The following is an 18,051-nucleotide window of genomic DNA, read 5'->3' on the forward strand; positions in this document are numbered from 1 at the left end:
ATGCAGCGTGAGGCCCCTCACGCTGCATCAATGGCGCGCCATTCATTGGAACTGGCCAAAAACGAATTGGGGTGGTGGGCAATGAACTGCTGGGCACACAAGTTCGTTTGCTCCACCATGTGATTGACCAGGCTGTCACTGAAAAAAAAAATTTAAAAAGTCTAGATCAGTGAAGCCAGCATGGTCAATCTGGATTCCGGAGTCGCCAACAAACTCCGGAACCCGTGGCTGATAACCCTCTGGGGGGCTCCAGACAGGGTCTTTGGAAGGGGGCTCCGGTGCACTTGTCTGGGAGGCCGGACTCCTATTACGAGCGGCATTGCCACTCGTACTAGTGTCAGCCACTGGGGCACTCATATGGGGTGTGAGTGGCCTCGCCTGGCGGCGTCTCCGCTGCTAGATGATGAGGAGGACTAGGAAGAACACAGGATCTTCCTCGTGCTCACTGGCAGATTCGGAGTCGGAGGCTAAAAAAGCGTAATCCTCCGCTGCCGAAAATGCCCGGCGCCTTTTTTCTACGGTGGCGGGGGTGGGGTGGTGGGGAGGGTGTGTGTGCGGGGGGGGGGGGGGTTAGGGAAGTGTGTAGTGTGTGGTGCTTGGTGTAAACTTACAGGAAAAAAAAAGCTGCGGACAAAAAAAAGAAAAAGGGATGGCACTTGCAGCACCCTGAACCCCTAATAGGGCCCGGGGTAACATGGATCAGGTGACAGCGGACTCTTGGGGACCTATTAGGGGGTCAGGGGGGGGGTTACTTTTTCTTTTCTGTTTTTTCACTTTTTACAGTTTTTTACTTTTACTTTCTTTTGATTCCCTACCTGTCCCTGGAAAAAAGCTTACCCTGATGTAATGGGGTCCTCTTCTTCCTGGGGGGTCTCCGATGCTCTGAGGGGGGATCCTGGTGTTTATCTTTCCGCACTGCCCGCTGACTCAACTCAGTAAGCGCGCAGAGCGGGGAGAAGGAGCCGTTAACCCCTCCTTTGCCGCACTGCTATTGGCTGGACGATCGGGTCATCAGGTCACAATTGACCCGAATGATCGGAATCTGTGCAGATCGCTGGCATGATATTCGCTTGCGATCTGCGTCGATCGCCGACATGTGGGGGTCCCAGGACCCCCCTCGGCATTTGCACGGCATGCCTGCTGAACGATTTCAGCAGGCATGCAGTTCCGATCTCCGCCTGGCGAGCGGCAGAGACCCGAATGACTCAGGACGTATGCATATGTCCTTGGTCCTTAAGTATCAGGGTCCCAAGACGTATGCATACGTCTTGGGTCCTGAACAGGTTAAATGGGTACTCCCTTTTTTTACATCAACTTGTGTCTGAAAGTTAAACAGATTTGTAAATCACTATTAAAAAATCTTAATCCTTCCAGTACTTTTTAGGGGCTGTATACTAAAGAGAAATGCAAAAAAGAAATGCATTTTCTCTGATGTCATGACCACAGTGCTCGCTGCTGATCTCTGCTGTCCATTTTATGAACTGTCCAGAGCAGCATATGTTTGCTATGGGGATTTTCTCCTGCTCTGGACAGTTCCTAAAACGGAAAGCAGAGGTCTAGAGATGAGCATATCGTAGTTGACGAACCCGAATTCATTACGAATTTCATGAAAAATTTGATTCGCAATGAATACAAATATCGCCGCGGTTCGCTTCATTAAACTCCATTTTACAGCGTTCCAGGCTATTGGAGACCTAAGATGGTGGATCCACATGTGAGTACATGGGGCAGGGGATTATGGGAGGGCGGAAAACAGCGGCGGGAATGAAGGTAGGTGGGCTGACCCTGAATCACATGTGAGATGCAGCCTATCAGTGTTCACTGACCCCTGTGATGTCACAGCCCTATATAATCGGCGGCCATCTTCCCTCTGGTCATATCTTCTCCACACGAGATAGTGAAAGGAAGTGATTGTACGTCTGTGTGCTGATCGCATACAGCGGCGTTATACAGCATATATGCAGCGGTGACATCAGCATTAGGGAAAGACACAGGGCACAGTGTTGTTGTAGTTCTGACCGAGAACGATTCTAGCAAAACCTCGTATTCTCCTTACTCCATATAGCAGGCATAGAGGTGCGGCATAGCAGTCACCTGCGTCATAGATCTCACAGCTGTTTTACCTGGATGGAGCATCTAATCTCCTCTTTTTTCAGCCCAATTTGAGTTTTTTTCTGTTGCTCCACAAATCTGATTCTCACAATTGTGTGACAGAGTGCAATGTAGGGTTTAATCCCTGTAAAAAAAAGTTTATGTGGTGCTGCCCAGGTCGGTCCTGCTGCTGTTCAGAAATAAGTCATATTAGTGTGGACTTTAGTGCCTATTTACCATTTTTCACCTCTTACTCTGTCTCTGTGCTAAATTAAATGTTATACACCTGCCGGTGTATGAAATAACATTTTTTTTTTCCTGAGTACAAATACGCTTAACAGTGGCCTTATCATTGCACAGGGCCTACATACAAGCAAATGGCGTACTATATACCAACTTTTTTTCTGTCTCTGTGCTAAATTAAGTGTTATACCACACGTTATACACCTGCCGGTGTATTAAAGAAAAAAAAAAAGTTTTTCCTGCGTACAAATACGCATACCAGTGCACACATCATTGCAAAGGGCCTACATACAACTAAGTAGTGTACTATTTAGTACCTGTATTTCTGTCTCTGTGCTAAATTCAGTGCTATTCCACACACTAGCATACACCTGCTGGTGTATTTAAAAAAAAAAAAAAAAGTGTTTTTTCTGCGTAGAAATACACATACCAGTGCGCTCATCATTGCAAAGGGCATACATACAACAAAGGAGTGTACTATTTAGTAACTGTTATTCTGTCTAGGGCCTATATACTTTGAAAGGACAGTCGTAAGTAATCGGCTGCTGCTGTTCTATACCCTCATAAACGCACTAAGTATGTCAGGCAGGGAAGTGCCAGGACGTGCACAGAGAAGGGGCAGAGGCCTACATACGTCAGGCAGAGTTGGCAGCAGACTTGGGGCGAGTGGCAGCAGGAGTCTCAGCAATAGGCCTAAGCTCCCGTTGATACCCAGCGGTCGTGTCGTCGACCCATCTCTCCTCATCAATTGGTTTTCACACTCATCCCCATCATCACAAGCGACATCTCACCAGTCAAGAGTCGGTGGGTTCCTCAGACACAACCCTCAGTTGGCATGGCCCGGGAGCAGTCTCTGTAATCCCATTGCCTTTGTCCCATGCTGTTCCCTCTCCCAAAGAAGTATCTCATGCTTTTGGTTCTGCTCCACTATTTAGCGAGGACGATGTTATAGAGGACAGTCAGCATCTAATGGGCAGCCAAGAATGTGAGGAGACATGCAAGGCGGGCAAGTAGTGATGCGGAGAGTGACGTGGGAGGCGGTGTCTCATTTGTTCAGGGTCCTGAGGCAGACACTGTTGTGGAACACGAGGAGGACATCAGTGACGTGCACACATCTCTTGATGATGATGAAGCCAATCGCAATTGGGAACCGGGTGCAGAAGCCGGGGCTTCATCATCATCAGGAGAAGAGATTTGCTCTTTGTCTATGAGGCAGCAAGGCGGTAGCACGGTTGGCAATCAGCGTGGTGGTGGCAGTAGTGGAAATTCTGGAGCCAAACGTGCCAGGGGGAGACCACCTGCTTCGCGGCAAGCTACCATTCAGGGAGGTAGTGGAACAGGGGTGAAATAGTGCGGACTGCAGGTGGGAAAATCAGCTACTCTGCAGTGTGGTTGTTCTTCATAAAGAATCCGGAGGACCTTAGCGTAGTCACATGCAAGATCTGTCGGCAGAAAGTGAAGCGTCGCCAGGGTCCCAATCTCGGCACCATGGCCCTGCGTCAACACATGATTCGCCACATTAAAGCGGCCTGGGATAACCATGGCTCTGATGTAGTGGTCCAGCCTGCCACATCACCCAGTGGCCATCCGCTCCCTCCGTCATCCAACCAAGGCTTCACTCCCTCAGCCGAAGGGAGCATTGTGTCAAACCATCCTTCTTGCGCTCCTGCTTCTTCCACTCGTAGTCAGCCATTCCGCCAACAATCGATCGGCGAAGCCATGTCCAAGAGACAACAGTATGCGCCCACTCATCCAACGGCGCAGAAGTTGAATGTGCTCCTGTCCAAGTTGCTGGTGTTGCAGTCCCTCTCTTTCCAACTGGTGGACTCTGCAGCTTTCAGGGAATTGATGGCTTGTGCTGAGCCGAGGTGGAGAGTCCCAAGCCGTAATTTCTTTGCGAAAAAGGCAGTACCAGCCCTGCATAAGTTTGTACAAGAGAAGGTGGGCCAGTCCTTAAGCCTGTCGGTGTGTTCAAAAGTGCACGGCAGACGTGTGGAGCTGTAACTACGGGCAGGGACAATACATGTCTTTTACGGCCCACTGGGTAAATGTTCCTGCGCAGCCACAACAGCAACTTGGACAGGTCACACCGCTTCCTCCTCAACGCTCTCGCTCCCAGGCAGTTGGTCCTTTCACAGTGTGCGCCTTCTCCTCCCCCATGTCCTCGGCCTCCAGTGCACGTCCAAATCTCGGTGGCCCTTCATCGTACCACGTGTGTAGGGCACAGCGGTGTCAAGCCGTCCTTCACATGGTTTGCCTTGGCGAACAGAGTCACACAGGGAAGGAACTGCTAAAGTTCATTAAGGAAGAAATTCGAGTATGGCTTACTCCACGAAATCTAAAAATGGGAACCATGGTGACCGACAATGGTAAGAATGTGGCCGCGCTGCGACAAGGAAGTGTGAACCATTCGCCCTGCATGGCACACGTGTTGAATCTGGTTGTCAAGAAGTTCATCAAGTCTTCACCCCATTTGCAAGACGTCCTGACAATGGCAAGGAAACTGTGCATGCACTTCAGCCACTCGTACACCGCCAAGCACACTTTGCTTGAGCTGCAGCGTCAGAACGGTATCCCACAACATAGTCTCATTTGTGTCATTGCACACGTTGGAATTCCACCCTCCATATGTTGGACAGACTATACGAACAAAAGCCATCATGGATTTTTTGATGATACAAGCAGATAGGAGTACTCCCCTGTGTAACTTCAATGTGAACAAGTGGCAGCTTCAACGTGACACCTGCTGTTTGCTGAGGCCCTTTGAGGAAGCCACATTTTTTGTTAGTCGCTCGAATTACGCCATGAACGACGTAATTCCACTCCTAAATTTACTCCAAAAAATTATTGAAAACATGGCTGGTCATGGCAATGGAGACGTTGCGCCTACATCAGAAGGCTACATGAGTCCTGTGGGGGATGAACTGGAGGAGGATGATGAGGGGCAGAGCACAGTTTACGGTGGATGAGATGGCCGGTGTTTCTGGTCATTGGACAGGAGGGGAGGAGCTGGAGCAGCCAGAGGAGCTGGAGGGTTATTATGAGGAAGGCGAGACAGAGGACCCAGACACACCGTGGCAGTATGCAGTGGAGATGGAGGCAGGTAGTCCCAGTGAGTCACTGTCACAAACGGCATGATGCATGCTGAGTTTCTTGCGTAGTGACCCCCGAATTGTCAAAATTTTTCAGCGCGATGACTTCTGGATCTCCACCTTATTAGACCCTCGCTACTGGCCCAGAATGGGGGCCTTTTTTACACCCACTGAGAGGGAGGACAAACTGACCTACTTAAGGGAGCTTCTACGTAGTTGGTTGGCCGATGCCTATCGGCCACATTGTCCATCCACTCGCAGGTCTGACTCGGGGGGCCCTCTGCGCTCACCTTCCACTGCCACGGCTTCTGGGGAGGGGAGGGGTGGCAGGAGCAGTACTGGCTCAATCAGCAGCAGCCTGAGTCCACAGTCGCTGATGAGTAGCTTCCTTCAGCCGCATAGTGAAGCTACTCATCAGCAGCAGGTGGACATGGAGTAGGACCTGAACCAGCAGGTGGTGGCTTACCTCGACATGACCCTGCCAACAACCGTTGAAGATCCGCTGGACTTCTGGGCAGCCAAACTCGATTTATGGCCGCAATAGCGGAGTTTACCCTGGAAAAGCTGTCCTGCCCAGCCAGTAGTGTGCCATCAGAGCGGGTGTTTAGTGCTGCCGGGCTATATTCACCCCAAGGCGAACTCGTCTGTCCACTAAAAATGTGGAGAGACTGACATTTGTCAAGATGAATCAGGGATGAATCAGCCAGGATTTCCAGCCATCAATGACAGATGGGTCTGAGTAGATTGACCATGCTCCAACAACAAAATTTTCTCTATTGTGGTTGGTTATGAAACCCTCTGGGGCAGACCTGGGCATTGTACGGCCCGCTTGTCACATACGGCCCTTTGATTAGCTCTGACCGGCCCGCGCTGATTGGGGGACAACTATGCTGCCTAATCTGGAGGACAACTATGCTCCTAATATGGGGGACATCTATGCTGCCTAATCTGGGTGACATCTATGCTGCCTAATGTGGGGGACAACTATGCTCCTAATCTGGGGGACATCTATGCTGCCTCATCTGGGGGATAAGTATGCTCCTAATCTGGGGGACATCTATGCTGCCTTATCTGGGTGACATCTATGCTGCCTAATCTGGGGGACAACTATGCTCCTACATTGATCTTTAAATGTAAGGGGTTATGAAACCCTCTTGGGTATTGCAAATGACTGCTCCAGACTCATTCTGTGTCTTTCACAAACTACTTGCCTCCCTGGTGCCTCAGGCCTTGGGCCTGTAATTTTTTGAAGTTTAGCAGTAGCTAAATACATGCTTAATGCAAATGTAAACATTGATCTTTAAATGTAAGGGGTTATGAAAACCTCTTGGGTACTGCAAATGCATGCTCCAGACTCATTCTGTGTCTTTCAGGATCTACTTGCCTCTCTGGTGCCACTTGCCTTGGGCCTTAAATTTTTGGATGTTTAGCAGTAGCTAAATACATGCTTAATGCAAATTTCAACAATGATCGTTAAATTCTCGGCGCTCTGCCAGGGCCTTCTCCTACCCCACCTGGGCCGATCCGAGGACCTCACTAACCAACTCACTAACTAATCCAATCGCTTATAACGACGGGCGGTGTATACAAAGGGCAGGGACTTAATAAACGCCAGCTTATGACCCTCACTTACTGGTAATTCCTCGTTTTAAGATTAAATAATTGCAATCACAGATCCCTATCACAAACTGGTTTCAGCATGCAACACGCACCTGTCCTTGAAAGATAGAGACACGCTAATCCGTTCAGTGGAGCGCTAGTGCGGCCCAGGACATCTGAGGCCACAACACACCTGTTATTGCTCGATCTCGCAATTGATCGGGCAAGGTAAGTGGTTATTAAAGCCTCTTGGGTACTGCTGAGGCCTACTCCTGACTGCTCCTCGTGCAATGTATGGGGTAATTAAACACTCTTGGGTAGTGTTATTGGTAAATTTACTGGTAATGTTATCAGTAATAAAATAGAATTTTGCAGAATGCTAACCGTTACACAACGGAACGCTTGGTGCGTGTGATTTTTTTATTTAAAAAAATAAATAAATAGATGGAGAGGGATTTACTCTGCTTAATCATTTTTGGCGAATAGAATCCTTTTGTCATCTGATTTTTTGGAGACAGATGCACTTACACACGTAATAATTTTTTTAACCAAATTTCAAACATTGTGTGGTTTATTATTTCTGAGAAGAATGTCTTTGGGTGCTCCACCATCCTGCATTATAGAGTCTTCTGAATTGCTGTATATGCGCTTGTTTTAAAAAAAAAAAAAAAAAAAAAAAAAGGTATTTTGTCAGACAATTTCGATTAAAATTTTGTGTTTTTTTGGGGTGGATTGTGAAGCCCGGGTGACGGGTGTGTAGTGTGTACTCGTGCATCAGTCAACTCCAGTCTGTGTCCGTTAGGCAATATATGGGTTACTGATGCAGCAGAGGTGGGGCCTTGGTCTTTGAATTTCAATTATTTAAATTTTTTTTACATATTGAGTGGTTTATTATATTATAGAAGAATGTCTTTGGGTGGTCCACCGTCCTGCATTATAGAGTCTTCTGAACTGCTGTATATGCTCTTGTTTTAACAAAAAGGTATTTTGTCAGACAATTTCAAAAAAATTTGCGGGTTTTTGGGGTGGATTGTGAAGCCCGGGTGTGTACTCGTGCATCAGCCAACTCCAGGCTGTGTCTTTCAGGCAATCTATGGGTTACTGATGCAGCTGAGGTTGGGCCAGGGTCTAGGAATTTCAATTTAAAAAAAAAATTCAATTGTGTGGTTCATTATTTTTGAGAAGAAAGTCTTTGGGTGGTCCACCGTCCTGCCTTATAGAGTCTTCTGAAATGTTGGATATGCGCTTGTGCTTACTCAAAGTTGTAAATTAAAAAAAATATATATATACAATTTTGTTGATTTTGGGGTGGATTGTGAAGCCCTGTGTGTACTGGTGCATCAGCCAACTCTAGGCTGTGTCCTTCAGGCAATAAATGGGTTCCTGATGCCACAGAGGTGGGGCCTGGGTCTGGGAATTTTAAATTTTTGGATTGCGGGTTCTACAAAAAAAGATGGACACACCCTAATCCGTTCAGTGGAGCGCGCCTGCGGCCCCAAACATCTGAGGGCATAACACACCTGTTATTGCTCGATCTCAGGAGAAGGGGGTTCATCATAGGGAGAAGAGAGTTGCAGGTTGCCCTTGAGTCAGCAAGGCAGTAGCACGGTTGGCAGTCAGCGTGGTGTGGCAGTAGTGGATATTCTGGAGCCAAACGTGCCCGGGGGAGACCATCTGCTTCACGACAGCATACCTTTCCGGGAGTTAGCGGGTTACCAGCACCGGTCGATGAAAGATAGAGACACGCTAATCCGTTCAGTGGAGCGCGCCTGCGGCCCCGGAGATCTGAGGCCATAACACACCTGGTATTGCTCGATCTCGCAATTGACCGTGCAAAGGTAGGGGGTTATTAAAGCCTCTTGGGTACTGCTGAGGCCTACTCTTGACTGCTCCTGGTGCAATGTATGAGGTAATTAAACACTCTTGGGTAGTGTTTTTTTTATTTTTTTTATTTACTGATAATTTTATCAGTAATAAAATAGAATTTTCCAGAATGCTAATTGTTACACAACGGAATGCTTGTTGCGTGTGATTTTTTAATGAAAATAAAAAAAATATATAAAAAATACAGACAGGGATTAACTCTGCTTCATGATTTTGGGCGAAAAAAGTCCTTTGGTGATCTGATCTTTTGGAGACAGATGCGCTTACACACATATTGAATTAGTTTTTGTAAAAAAAATGCAAACATTGTGTGATTTATTATTTTTGAGAAGAATGTCTTTGGGTGGTCCACCGTCCTGCATTATAGAGTCTAGTGAACTGTTGGATATCTGCTTGTTCTTACACAAAGGTATTTCTTTAAAAAAATTCTAAAATGTTGGTGTTTTTTGGAGGGGATTGTGAAGCCCGGGTGTGTACTGGTGCATCAGCCAACTCCAGGCTGTGTCCTTCAGGCAATATATGGGTTCCTGATGCCGCAGAGGGGGGCCTGGGTCTGGAAATTTAAAATTTTTGGATAGCGGGTGCTACCTATGAGAAATCTTTGTCAAAAATTTAATATATTGTGTTGTTTATTTTGGGGGGGGGGATTGTGAAGATCTGGTGTGTAGTGTACTAGTGCATCAGCCAACTCCACGCTGTGCCATTCAGCCACTAAATGGTCTCCTCTTGCTGCCAACATGTCCACGCTATGTCATTCAGTCACTATATGGTCTCCTGACACTGATGCCACCACCAGGCTCTGTCATTGTGCTGCTGTGCGGCAGTGATTCTAAGAGTGATGCCGGTAATCTGCATGCTATTCTGAATAACAGAATTATTTCACTACCCCAGCACACTCCATATGCGTTTTAGGACACAGCAAAGTGTTCTATACCCCAATAGCTGTATGTAGGCTAGAAATATCCTTTTTTAATATCGATTCGCCACAAATAAATTCGTATCGAAACAAACTTTTCGGGAAAATTCAGCGATTCGGCCGAATCGAATTTTTGAAAAGTTCGCTCATCTCTAATATTTACAAATAGATTAAGAAATGCCACACCCTATTTTATAAACAAAGATCAAGTAGGCTTTACTATTCATAGACAGGCTGGGGGTAATAGCAGGCGCACTATAGACCTTAGCGATATCCTGAATAAAATGAAATCCAAAGAACTTTGAGTTTAGACGCAGAAAAAGCGCTTGACTGCCTAAGCTGGCCGTTCATGATGTCTACCCTTGGTGCCTATGGTATATCTGTCTCTTTCCTATCAGCTATACAACAATTGTACACTTTCCCCTCTGCTCAAATTAAACTTCCCCATGCCATCTCCCCAAAACTACACATTCGCAACGGAACCCGTCAGGGATGTCCCCTATTCCCCCTTATTGTTTATATTAAGTATAGAACCACTCGCAGCTCTCATATGTAAATGTCCAGATATAACAGGGGTTAATGTAAAACACAATTAATATAAAATATCGCTCTTTGCTGACTACATACTCCTAACACTGTCTAACCGTTAACTTCCCTCCCTTCTCTTCACTCAATTTTAAAAACTTATGGCCACATGTCAGGATATAAGTTAAATAACAATAAGACTGAAGCTCTACCTATTAACATGCCTGATCCGGAACTTTGTAATCTTAAATCAAATTACCCATATAGGTGGCAGGAGTCCTTGAAATCCTCTTCACTTTATAAACAAAATTACTTCCGTTTTGTCGTATGAATGAATTTACTGTTGGGAAAAGCCTGCCCATACCGATACCCGGGGGGGGGGGGGGGGGGCTTAGAAGGTTCCAATAGTCTTTACTTAGACTTGTCTGGAAGGGAGGGAGACATAGACTAGCACTCTCCACCCTTACGGCAAAGAAGGAGCATGGGGGATTGGCCATGCCGGACATATTTAAATATTACCATGCGGTCCATTTGAAGAGAATCCCTTCGCTGACTCATTTCCTTGCATGCAACAAATGGACAGAAATTGAAAAATTGTGGTTGGATCCCACACACCCATGCTCTCTTCTGTGGTCCTCGCCCACTTCCTCTACGTCAAGGAACCTACTTGGTTCTATGAAATTGACCCTTCATATTTTGGCAAAGGTGACTGCAAACTACCCCTTGATCTTCTATATCTCTGCTAACTCCCCTCCTATTTAATCCTTCTATACCCGACAGTGATGATCTGGAGATGATTTCTCCCTGGGTCAATGCCAAAATGTTCCACATAGTTGATATTATAGACCCTCTCCAACACTTAATTCTACCCTTTCAAGCCCTAAAAGATAAGTTCCTGCTACCAAGTCAATATCTTTGTTTCTATTGCGCCATTATTCACAATTTAACAATCCCGACACCAACCACCACCTTCAACTAACCCACCCCATTTGAGCTTTAATGGTGTGTTGCTGTGTTAGCACTCTGTGGAGGTGCAAATCCAGGTATATAGATAGATTCTTGGAGATAGAAATAAGACTGCACTCACCACTTCTTCTTAAGGTGCTTTTTTTTAATCCTTGAACAGTGGGGGACACCTACTACCAGTGTCCCCCACTGTTGTAGGATGAAATAAAAGCACCTTAGGAAGAAGTGGTGAGTGAAGCCTTATTTCTATCTCCAAGATTCCAATATCTTAATTTCTCCACCTGACCATCTGGCATCACCCTCACCATCACCATCACCATCCGGCAACCTTATATGTCTTATATGTCTAAGCGGGAATCTTATTTGGGTGGCCCTGTGTCTCTGGATACCTGGAGGACGATATGGTCACATAGAGTGAAGGCCATATCATGTGTCTCTCAGAAAGAGAACCAATATAAGATATTATGCCACTGGTATCACACTCCTGAGGTTCTTAGTCGCTTTTATCCACAGTTGTCCTCCAGGTGTTGGAGAAGTGGTATGGATCCGGACTGCCTCCCACACATTTTTGGGGATTGTTCCTCACTCCGTCATTTTTGATTGGAGGTACAATCTATGGTACGTGGGATCCTGGGTACACCGATTCTGTTAGACCCATTGACATACCTCCTAAATCTCCCCCCCTCCGGGACTCCATAAACAGAAGACTAGACTTTTCCAATTTATTTTAACAGCGGCTAAATGCCTAATTGCTCAGAATTTGAAAAAAACAAACAAACAGATAGCCCGACAGTCCAAAACTTGATAAACAGAATCATGGAGGTTCGGAGGATGGAGCATTTCTCGGCCATGACTGATAATCTTCTTCCTCGGTTTCAAAAAATTTGGAGGGATTGGGATGACTAGGTGGAGAAACAGAGCAACACCTGTAAGACTGCCCAGGACCATCTTCTTTCTTGATCCCTATTTTATTCTCTCTTTTTTATTTATTTATTTTTCCTGCACCACCTGGTGTAAGCATTAATGGAGCATCTGCTGGACCAAAAATTCCATTCTTACCTTCTTTATATTGAGACATGACAGAGGGATCTCCTCCAAGCTTATAATTAGCTCAAACCACTCTTGAAGACGATGTTTAATTCTTAGATGACGTCAACGGAGATAATCTGTATTGTATTGATTGCTTCGGGACTGATCTTTTGTCATTTCACCCGTAATCTATTTCTACTATTGACTTGTCTCTTAGATATTATGAAATGTGATGTTGATAATTCGTGGGAACTCTCATTGATACCTTTTCTTTTACTTATCCCTGTTTTTTTTTTTTTTTCCTTTATGTTATTTGTATGTTGCTGGGACATTGTAAAATTTCACAAACAAATAAATATATATATATATAGAAAGAAAATCAAAAGATGAATTTATGGTTTTATGTCTTTTTTATTGCACGCATTCTACTTCTCTACTATTTATGTCCAACGTCCCTAGAAATAAAGAGAAGAGATCAGTAAGTGATGAAGTGGACACAAACATTTCCCATAATACACACATCCCACAATAAACTGCAAGGAGACAAATTCATTGCTTCTTTCTTTCTTCTGGATTCTCTGATCTTTATACAAGATCATACTCAGTGCAGAGGCCAGGAACAACGTGTCTTATCGGCTTCTAAGAGACTATGAACCCAAAAGATTTCTACGTATGGACAGAAACAGCGTTCAGGGGCCACAACAATGTATTCCTATTACTGTGCTGATCCTATTAGATCTGAGGAAGTGACGTGTCCTAGAGGTCAGGTAAATGCAACCTGGGGAAAAAAAGTATGTAAAGTATCTCTCCTCAAGGAGAAAAATAACTTGTTCTCTAGTGCCCCCTAATGGAGGGAGAACCCTGAACCTATGGACAATTCATTTACTACCAGACCCTGGCAAGCTCTTTATTTATTTCCCCAATGTTCATAAAGGAATAATACTAATATTACCTCTGAATCCTGCTCTTTGATTCTACACTAGATATAAAGAAATGATCTTGATGTCCCCGGGGATCACCAATTTCCCTATCATCTTCTTATAAACATCAGATCTGATCTCTTTGTATTTGGTTCCGGCTGCAGGATGAACCTTCCCCTCGGCTCCTTGTATAACAGTAGATCACAGGGGTCGGGGAGAATTATTTCTAATTGTAGAGACTGTCGGTGGTCGCAGGAAATCTTACAGGCACCCGGGGAAATAGTTTTTGGTTAAAATCCCTGTTTTAAGGCTTCTTAATGGGTTGGACATTGACTTGTAGAGACACTACCTGCAATATATGGCACTAGAAACAATTTCTCTCCATAAAATGTGTATACAGTAGTATAGACATGTAAGCTCCACCCTCTAGGCCGGCCTTATCATCTATATTCAACACAATAGAAAGATCAGGAACAAACTAACATCTGTCTTCTCTACAAGGATCCTACAGAAGTTGTGTAGGTCCCACAGACTGGAATACACCGTGCGCACATTTTCCCTTTCTCCATTTCTCATTTCCAGGTTTATACTTTCATATTAATCTTTTAAGGATGGAGGGTGTACCTGTATGCCCTTGTTTTAGAGTCCTTAAGGATTGAGGGCGTACAGGTACCTGCTCCCTGCCACTAGCCGGCTAGCCGAAATAATTCAGCAGGCATCCCGGAACATCGCCGAGAGGGATCCTGAGACCCCCCCCCCCATGTTGGCTAGCGGCCGATTCCGGGTCATTCGGGTCTCCGGTGACCCGGAAAATAAGGGGGATCAGGGGTGTCCAAGACACCCACGATCCCCCTGAAGGGATAGGAGTGAGGTAGCAGGGGTGCCACCTCTCCTATCCCTGCTATTGGTCGGTCAGAAGTGACCGACCAATACCAGATCGGGGGCGGGGGGGTTAAAGTTCGGTTCTGCCCACCCACAGTAGTCTAGGCAGAACGGGGGAACTGTCCTGTGACCGGCGCTGGAGGGTGACACACCATCGGTGTGGGGGCGGTGATGACGTGCGACTGGCTCCCTGCTGCAGACTACGGAAGCCAGTGAGTTGCCTAGCAACATCTGGAGAGCTACAGTTTGGGGACCAATATACAGTGGTCTCTAAACTGTAGCCCTCCCGATGTTGCAAAACTACAACTACCAGCATGCCCAGACAGCTGTTTGCTGTTTGGGCATGCTGGGATTTGTAGTTTTGCAACAGCTGGAGGGCTACAGTTTGGAGATCACTGTGCGGTTGTTTCTATACCGTGGCCCTCTAAATCTTGCAAGACTACAACTCCCAGCATGCACGGACAGCAAACTGCTGTCCCAAGATGCCCTTCGGTGATCAGTACATGCTGGGAGTTGTAGTTTTGCAACAGCTGGAGGCACACTGGTTGGAAAATACTGAGTTAGGTAACGGAACCTAACTGAAGGTTTTCCAACCAGTGTGCTCCCAGCTGTTGCATGCTGGGAGTTGTAGTTTTGCAACAGCTGGAGGTTTCCCCCCGTGAATGTACAGGGTACAGGGTACACTCACACGGGCAGGTTTACAGTGAGTTTCCTGCTTCAAGTGGGAGCTTCAGCAAATTTTCCGCCACAGCTCAAACTCCTAGCGGGGAAACTCACCGTAACCCCCCGCCAGTGCAAATGTACCCTAAAAACACTACACTACACTAACACATAATAAAGGGTAAAACACTACATATACACCCCTTACACTGTCCCCTCCAATAAAAATAAAAAACATATCGTACAACAGTGTTTCCAAAACGGAGCCTCCAGCTGACTGTCCAGGCATGCTGGGAGTTTAGCAATAGCTGGAGGCACCCTGTTTGGGAATCACTGGCATAGAATACCCCTATGTCCACCCCTATGCAATCACTAATTTAGGCCTCAAATGCACATGGCGCTCTCTCACTTCGGAGCCCTGTCGTATTTCAAGGAAACAGTTTAGGGACACATATGGGGTATTTCCGTACTCGGGAGAAATTGAGTTACAAATTTTTGTGGCTTTTTCTCCTTTTACCCCTTCTGAAGAGGAAAAGTTGGGGTCTACACCAGCCTGTTAGTGTAAAAAAATTGAAAAAATTACACTAACCTGCTGGTGTTGCCCCATATTTTTTATTTTCACAAGAGGTAAAAGGAAAAAAAGACCCCCCAAATTTGTAGCGCAATTTCTCCTGAGTACTGAAATACCCCATATGTGGATGTAAAATGCTCTGCGGACGCATAACAAGGCTCAGTAGTGAGAGCGCACAATGTACATTTGAGGCCTAAATTGGTGATTTGCACAGGGGTGGCTGATTTTACAGTGGTTCTGACATAAACGCAAAAAAATAAATACACACATGTGACCCCAATTTGGAAACTACACCCCTCACGGAACGTAATAAGGGGTATAGTGAGCCTTAACACCCCACAGGTGTTTGACAAATTTTGATTAAAGTACGATGGGAAAAAGAATTAAAATGTAACTAAAATGCTGGTGTTACCCAAAATTTTTCATTTTCACAAGGGAGAATAGGAAAAAAAGTCCCCCAAAATTTTTAACCCTATCTCTTCTGAGCAAGAACATACCCCATATGTGACTGTAAAGTGATCTGCGGACAAACTACAATGCTCAGAAGAGAAGGAGCGCAACTGGGCTTTTGGAGAGAAAATTTGTTAGGAATTGAAGGCCATGTGTGTTTGCAAAGCCCCCATAGTGCCAGAACAATGGACCCCCCCCCCACATGTACCCCATTTGGGAAACTACACTCTTCATGGAATGTAATAAGGGGTATAGTGAGCATTTACGCCCCACAGGTATCTGACAGATTTTTGGAACAGTGGTCCATGAAAATAATAAAAGTGAGTTTTCATTTGCACAGCCCACTGTTCCAAAGATCTGTCAAACGCCAGTGGGGAGTAAATGCTCACTGCACCCAGTTTCCAAAATGAGGTCACATGTGGGGGGCCCACTGTTCTGGCATCACAGGGGGCTTTGTAAACGCACATGGCCCCTGACTTCCATTCCAAACAAATTCACTCTTCAAAAGCTCAGTGGCGCTCCTTCTCTTCAGAGCATTGTAGTGCGGCAGCAGAGCACTTGACATCCACACATGGGGTATTTCCATACTCAGAAGAAATGTGGTTACAAATTTTGGGGGGCATTTCTACTATTACCCCTTGTAAAAATGTGAAATTTGGGGGGGAAAATGCATTTTAGTGAAAAAAAATGTAAGTTTCATTTACACATCCGATTTTAATGAAAAGTCATCAAATACCTGTGGGGTGTTAAGGCTCACTGTACCCCTTTTTACGTTCCTTGAGGGGTGTAGTTTCCAAAGTAGTACGCCATGTGTTTTTTTTTCTCTTCTGGCACCATAGGGGCTTCCTAAATGTGACATGCCCCCCAAAAACCATTAAAAAAAAACTCGCTCTCCAAAATCCTATTGTCGCTCCTTCCCTTCTGAGCCCTCTAGTGCACCCACGGAGCACTTTACATCCACATATGAGGTATTTCCTTACTCAAGAGAAATAGGGTTACAAATTTTGGTGGGATTGCTCTCCTTTTACCCCTTGTAAAAATTCAAAAACTGGGTCCACAGGAACAGGCGAGTCTAAAAAATGAAGTTTTTAAATTTTCTCATTCACTTTGCTGCTATTCCTGTGCAACACCTTTGAGGGGTGTATTTTTTAATGGGGTAATTTTTGGGGTATTTCCAACGTGAAAGCCCCCCAAATCCCCTTCAAACTTAACTGGTCCCTGAAAAATTCAGATTTTGAAATTTCCGGGAAAAATTGGAAAATTGCTGCTGAAGTTTGAAGTCCTCTGATGTCTTCCAAAAGTAAAAACTTGTCAACTTTATGATGGAAACATAAAGTAGACATATTGTATATGTGAATCAATGTATAATTTATTTGGAATATCCATTTTCCTTACAAGCAGAGCATTTCAAAGTTAGAAAAATGCAAACATTTCTTAATTTTAATGAAATTTGGGGATTTTGGTAAAAAGCATCCCAGAGTTATTAATGCATAAATTGACAATGGTCAGAATTGCAAAAAAGGGCTCAGTCCTTAAGGTGAAAAAGGGCTCAGTCCTTAAGGGGTTAAATCTTATGGGAAGAGATTAAAAGATTGTGTCAATAGAATAAGATGAGGTATTATTGTGACCGGTGAAATGACATAGAAGATTCTTCTAATAGCCAGAAGAGAATGAAGAGAGCGAGCAGGTCGGTGGGTGCGGGGAATGCCTCATTCTTCTCCCATTACTGTAAATCTCCTGTAGGGTTTCCTATTATTACCAATATGGGATCACTATAGATAAGAGGGAAAACTATCGATGGGAAGAATATCATATAGATGGTATGGAGCCATAACATGGGGCTACACTGGTACAATACAGCAGGTGCCGTATACTTCAGACTGAATATATCAGCCAGGGAAACGTTCTCCCGGATCTTCCCTAACACAATGTATATGGATGAGCTCAGCTCCTCCTGCTCTATATCCTGAGCCCTGCAGACTGGACTGGATTATTACTGGGAAAGGTTCCCTTTATGGGCAACATTTTATCTGAGGATGACTGGGATGTGTAATGATGGGTTTTAACTCCGCTTACCTTGTGCGGTGCGGGGAGATCTTCTATTTACCAGCAAGACTACCAAGATCAATGACAGGTTGATCACCTAAAAGGGGCTTAGTCTGAAGAGAAATAAGAGACATTATGGAAAAAACATTACTTGAAAAACACAAGAAGAAGATAAAA

At 45.2% G+C, this 18,051-nt stretch overlaps 1 protein-coding gene across 3 annotated transcripts in view; it reads right to left on the reverse strand.

The window, feature by feature from the left end:
• Positions 1–18,051, reverse strand: part of LOC130281747 (uncharacterized) — a 156,348-nt gene that overhangs the window by 106,408 nt on the left and 31,889 nt on the right. Inside the window, exons 14-15 of one of the 3 annotated variants that reach the window (XM_056529332.1) lie at positions 17,905–17,987; positions 12,738–12,800 (exon numbers count right to left, since the gene is read on the reverse strand). The exons of the other annotated variants lie outside the window; for them this stretch is intronic. Coding sequence (XP_056385307.1) covers positions 17,928–17,987 — 60 coding nt within the window. The 3' untranslated portion in view covers positions 12,738–12,800; positions 17,905–17,927. Of the gene's footprint in view, positions 1–12,737; positions 12,801–17,904; positions 17,988–18,051 lie in introns of those variants that run through there. 3 annotated transcript variants of the gene reach the window in all.

This window comes from Hyla sarda, chromosome 7, assembly GCF_029499605.1.
Source record: "Hyla sarda isolate aHylSar1 chromosome 7, aHylSar1.hap1, whole genome shotgun sequence".
NCBI classification, from domain to species: domain Eukaryota; kingdom Metazoa; phylum Chordata; class Amphibia; order Anura; family Hylidae; genus Hyla; species Hyla sarda.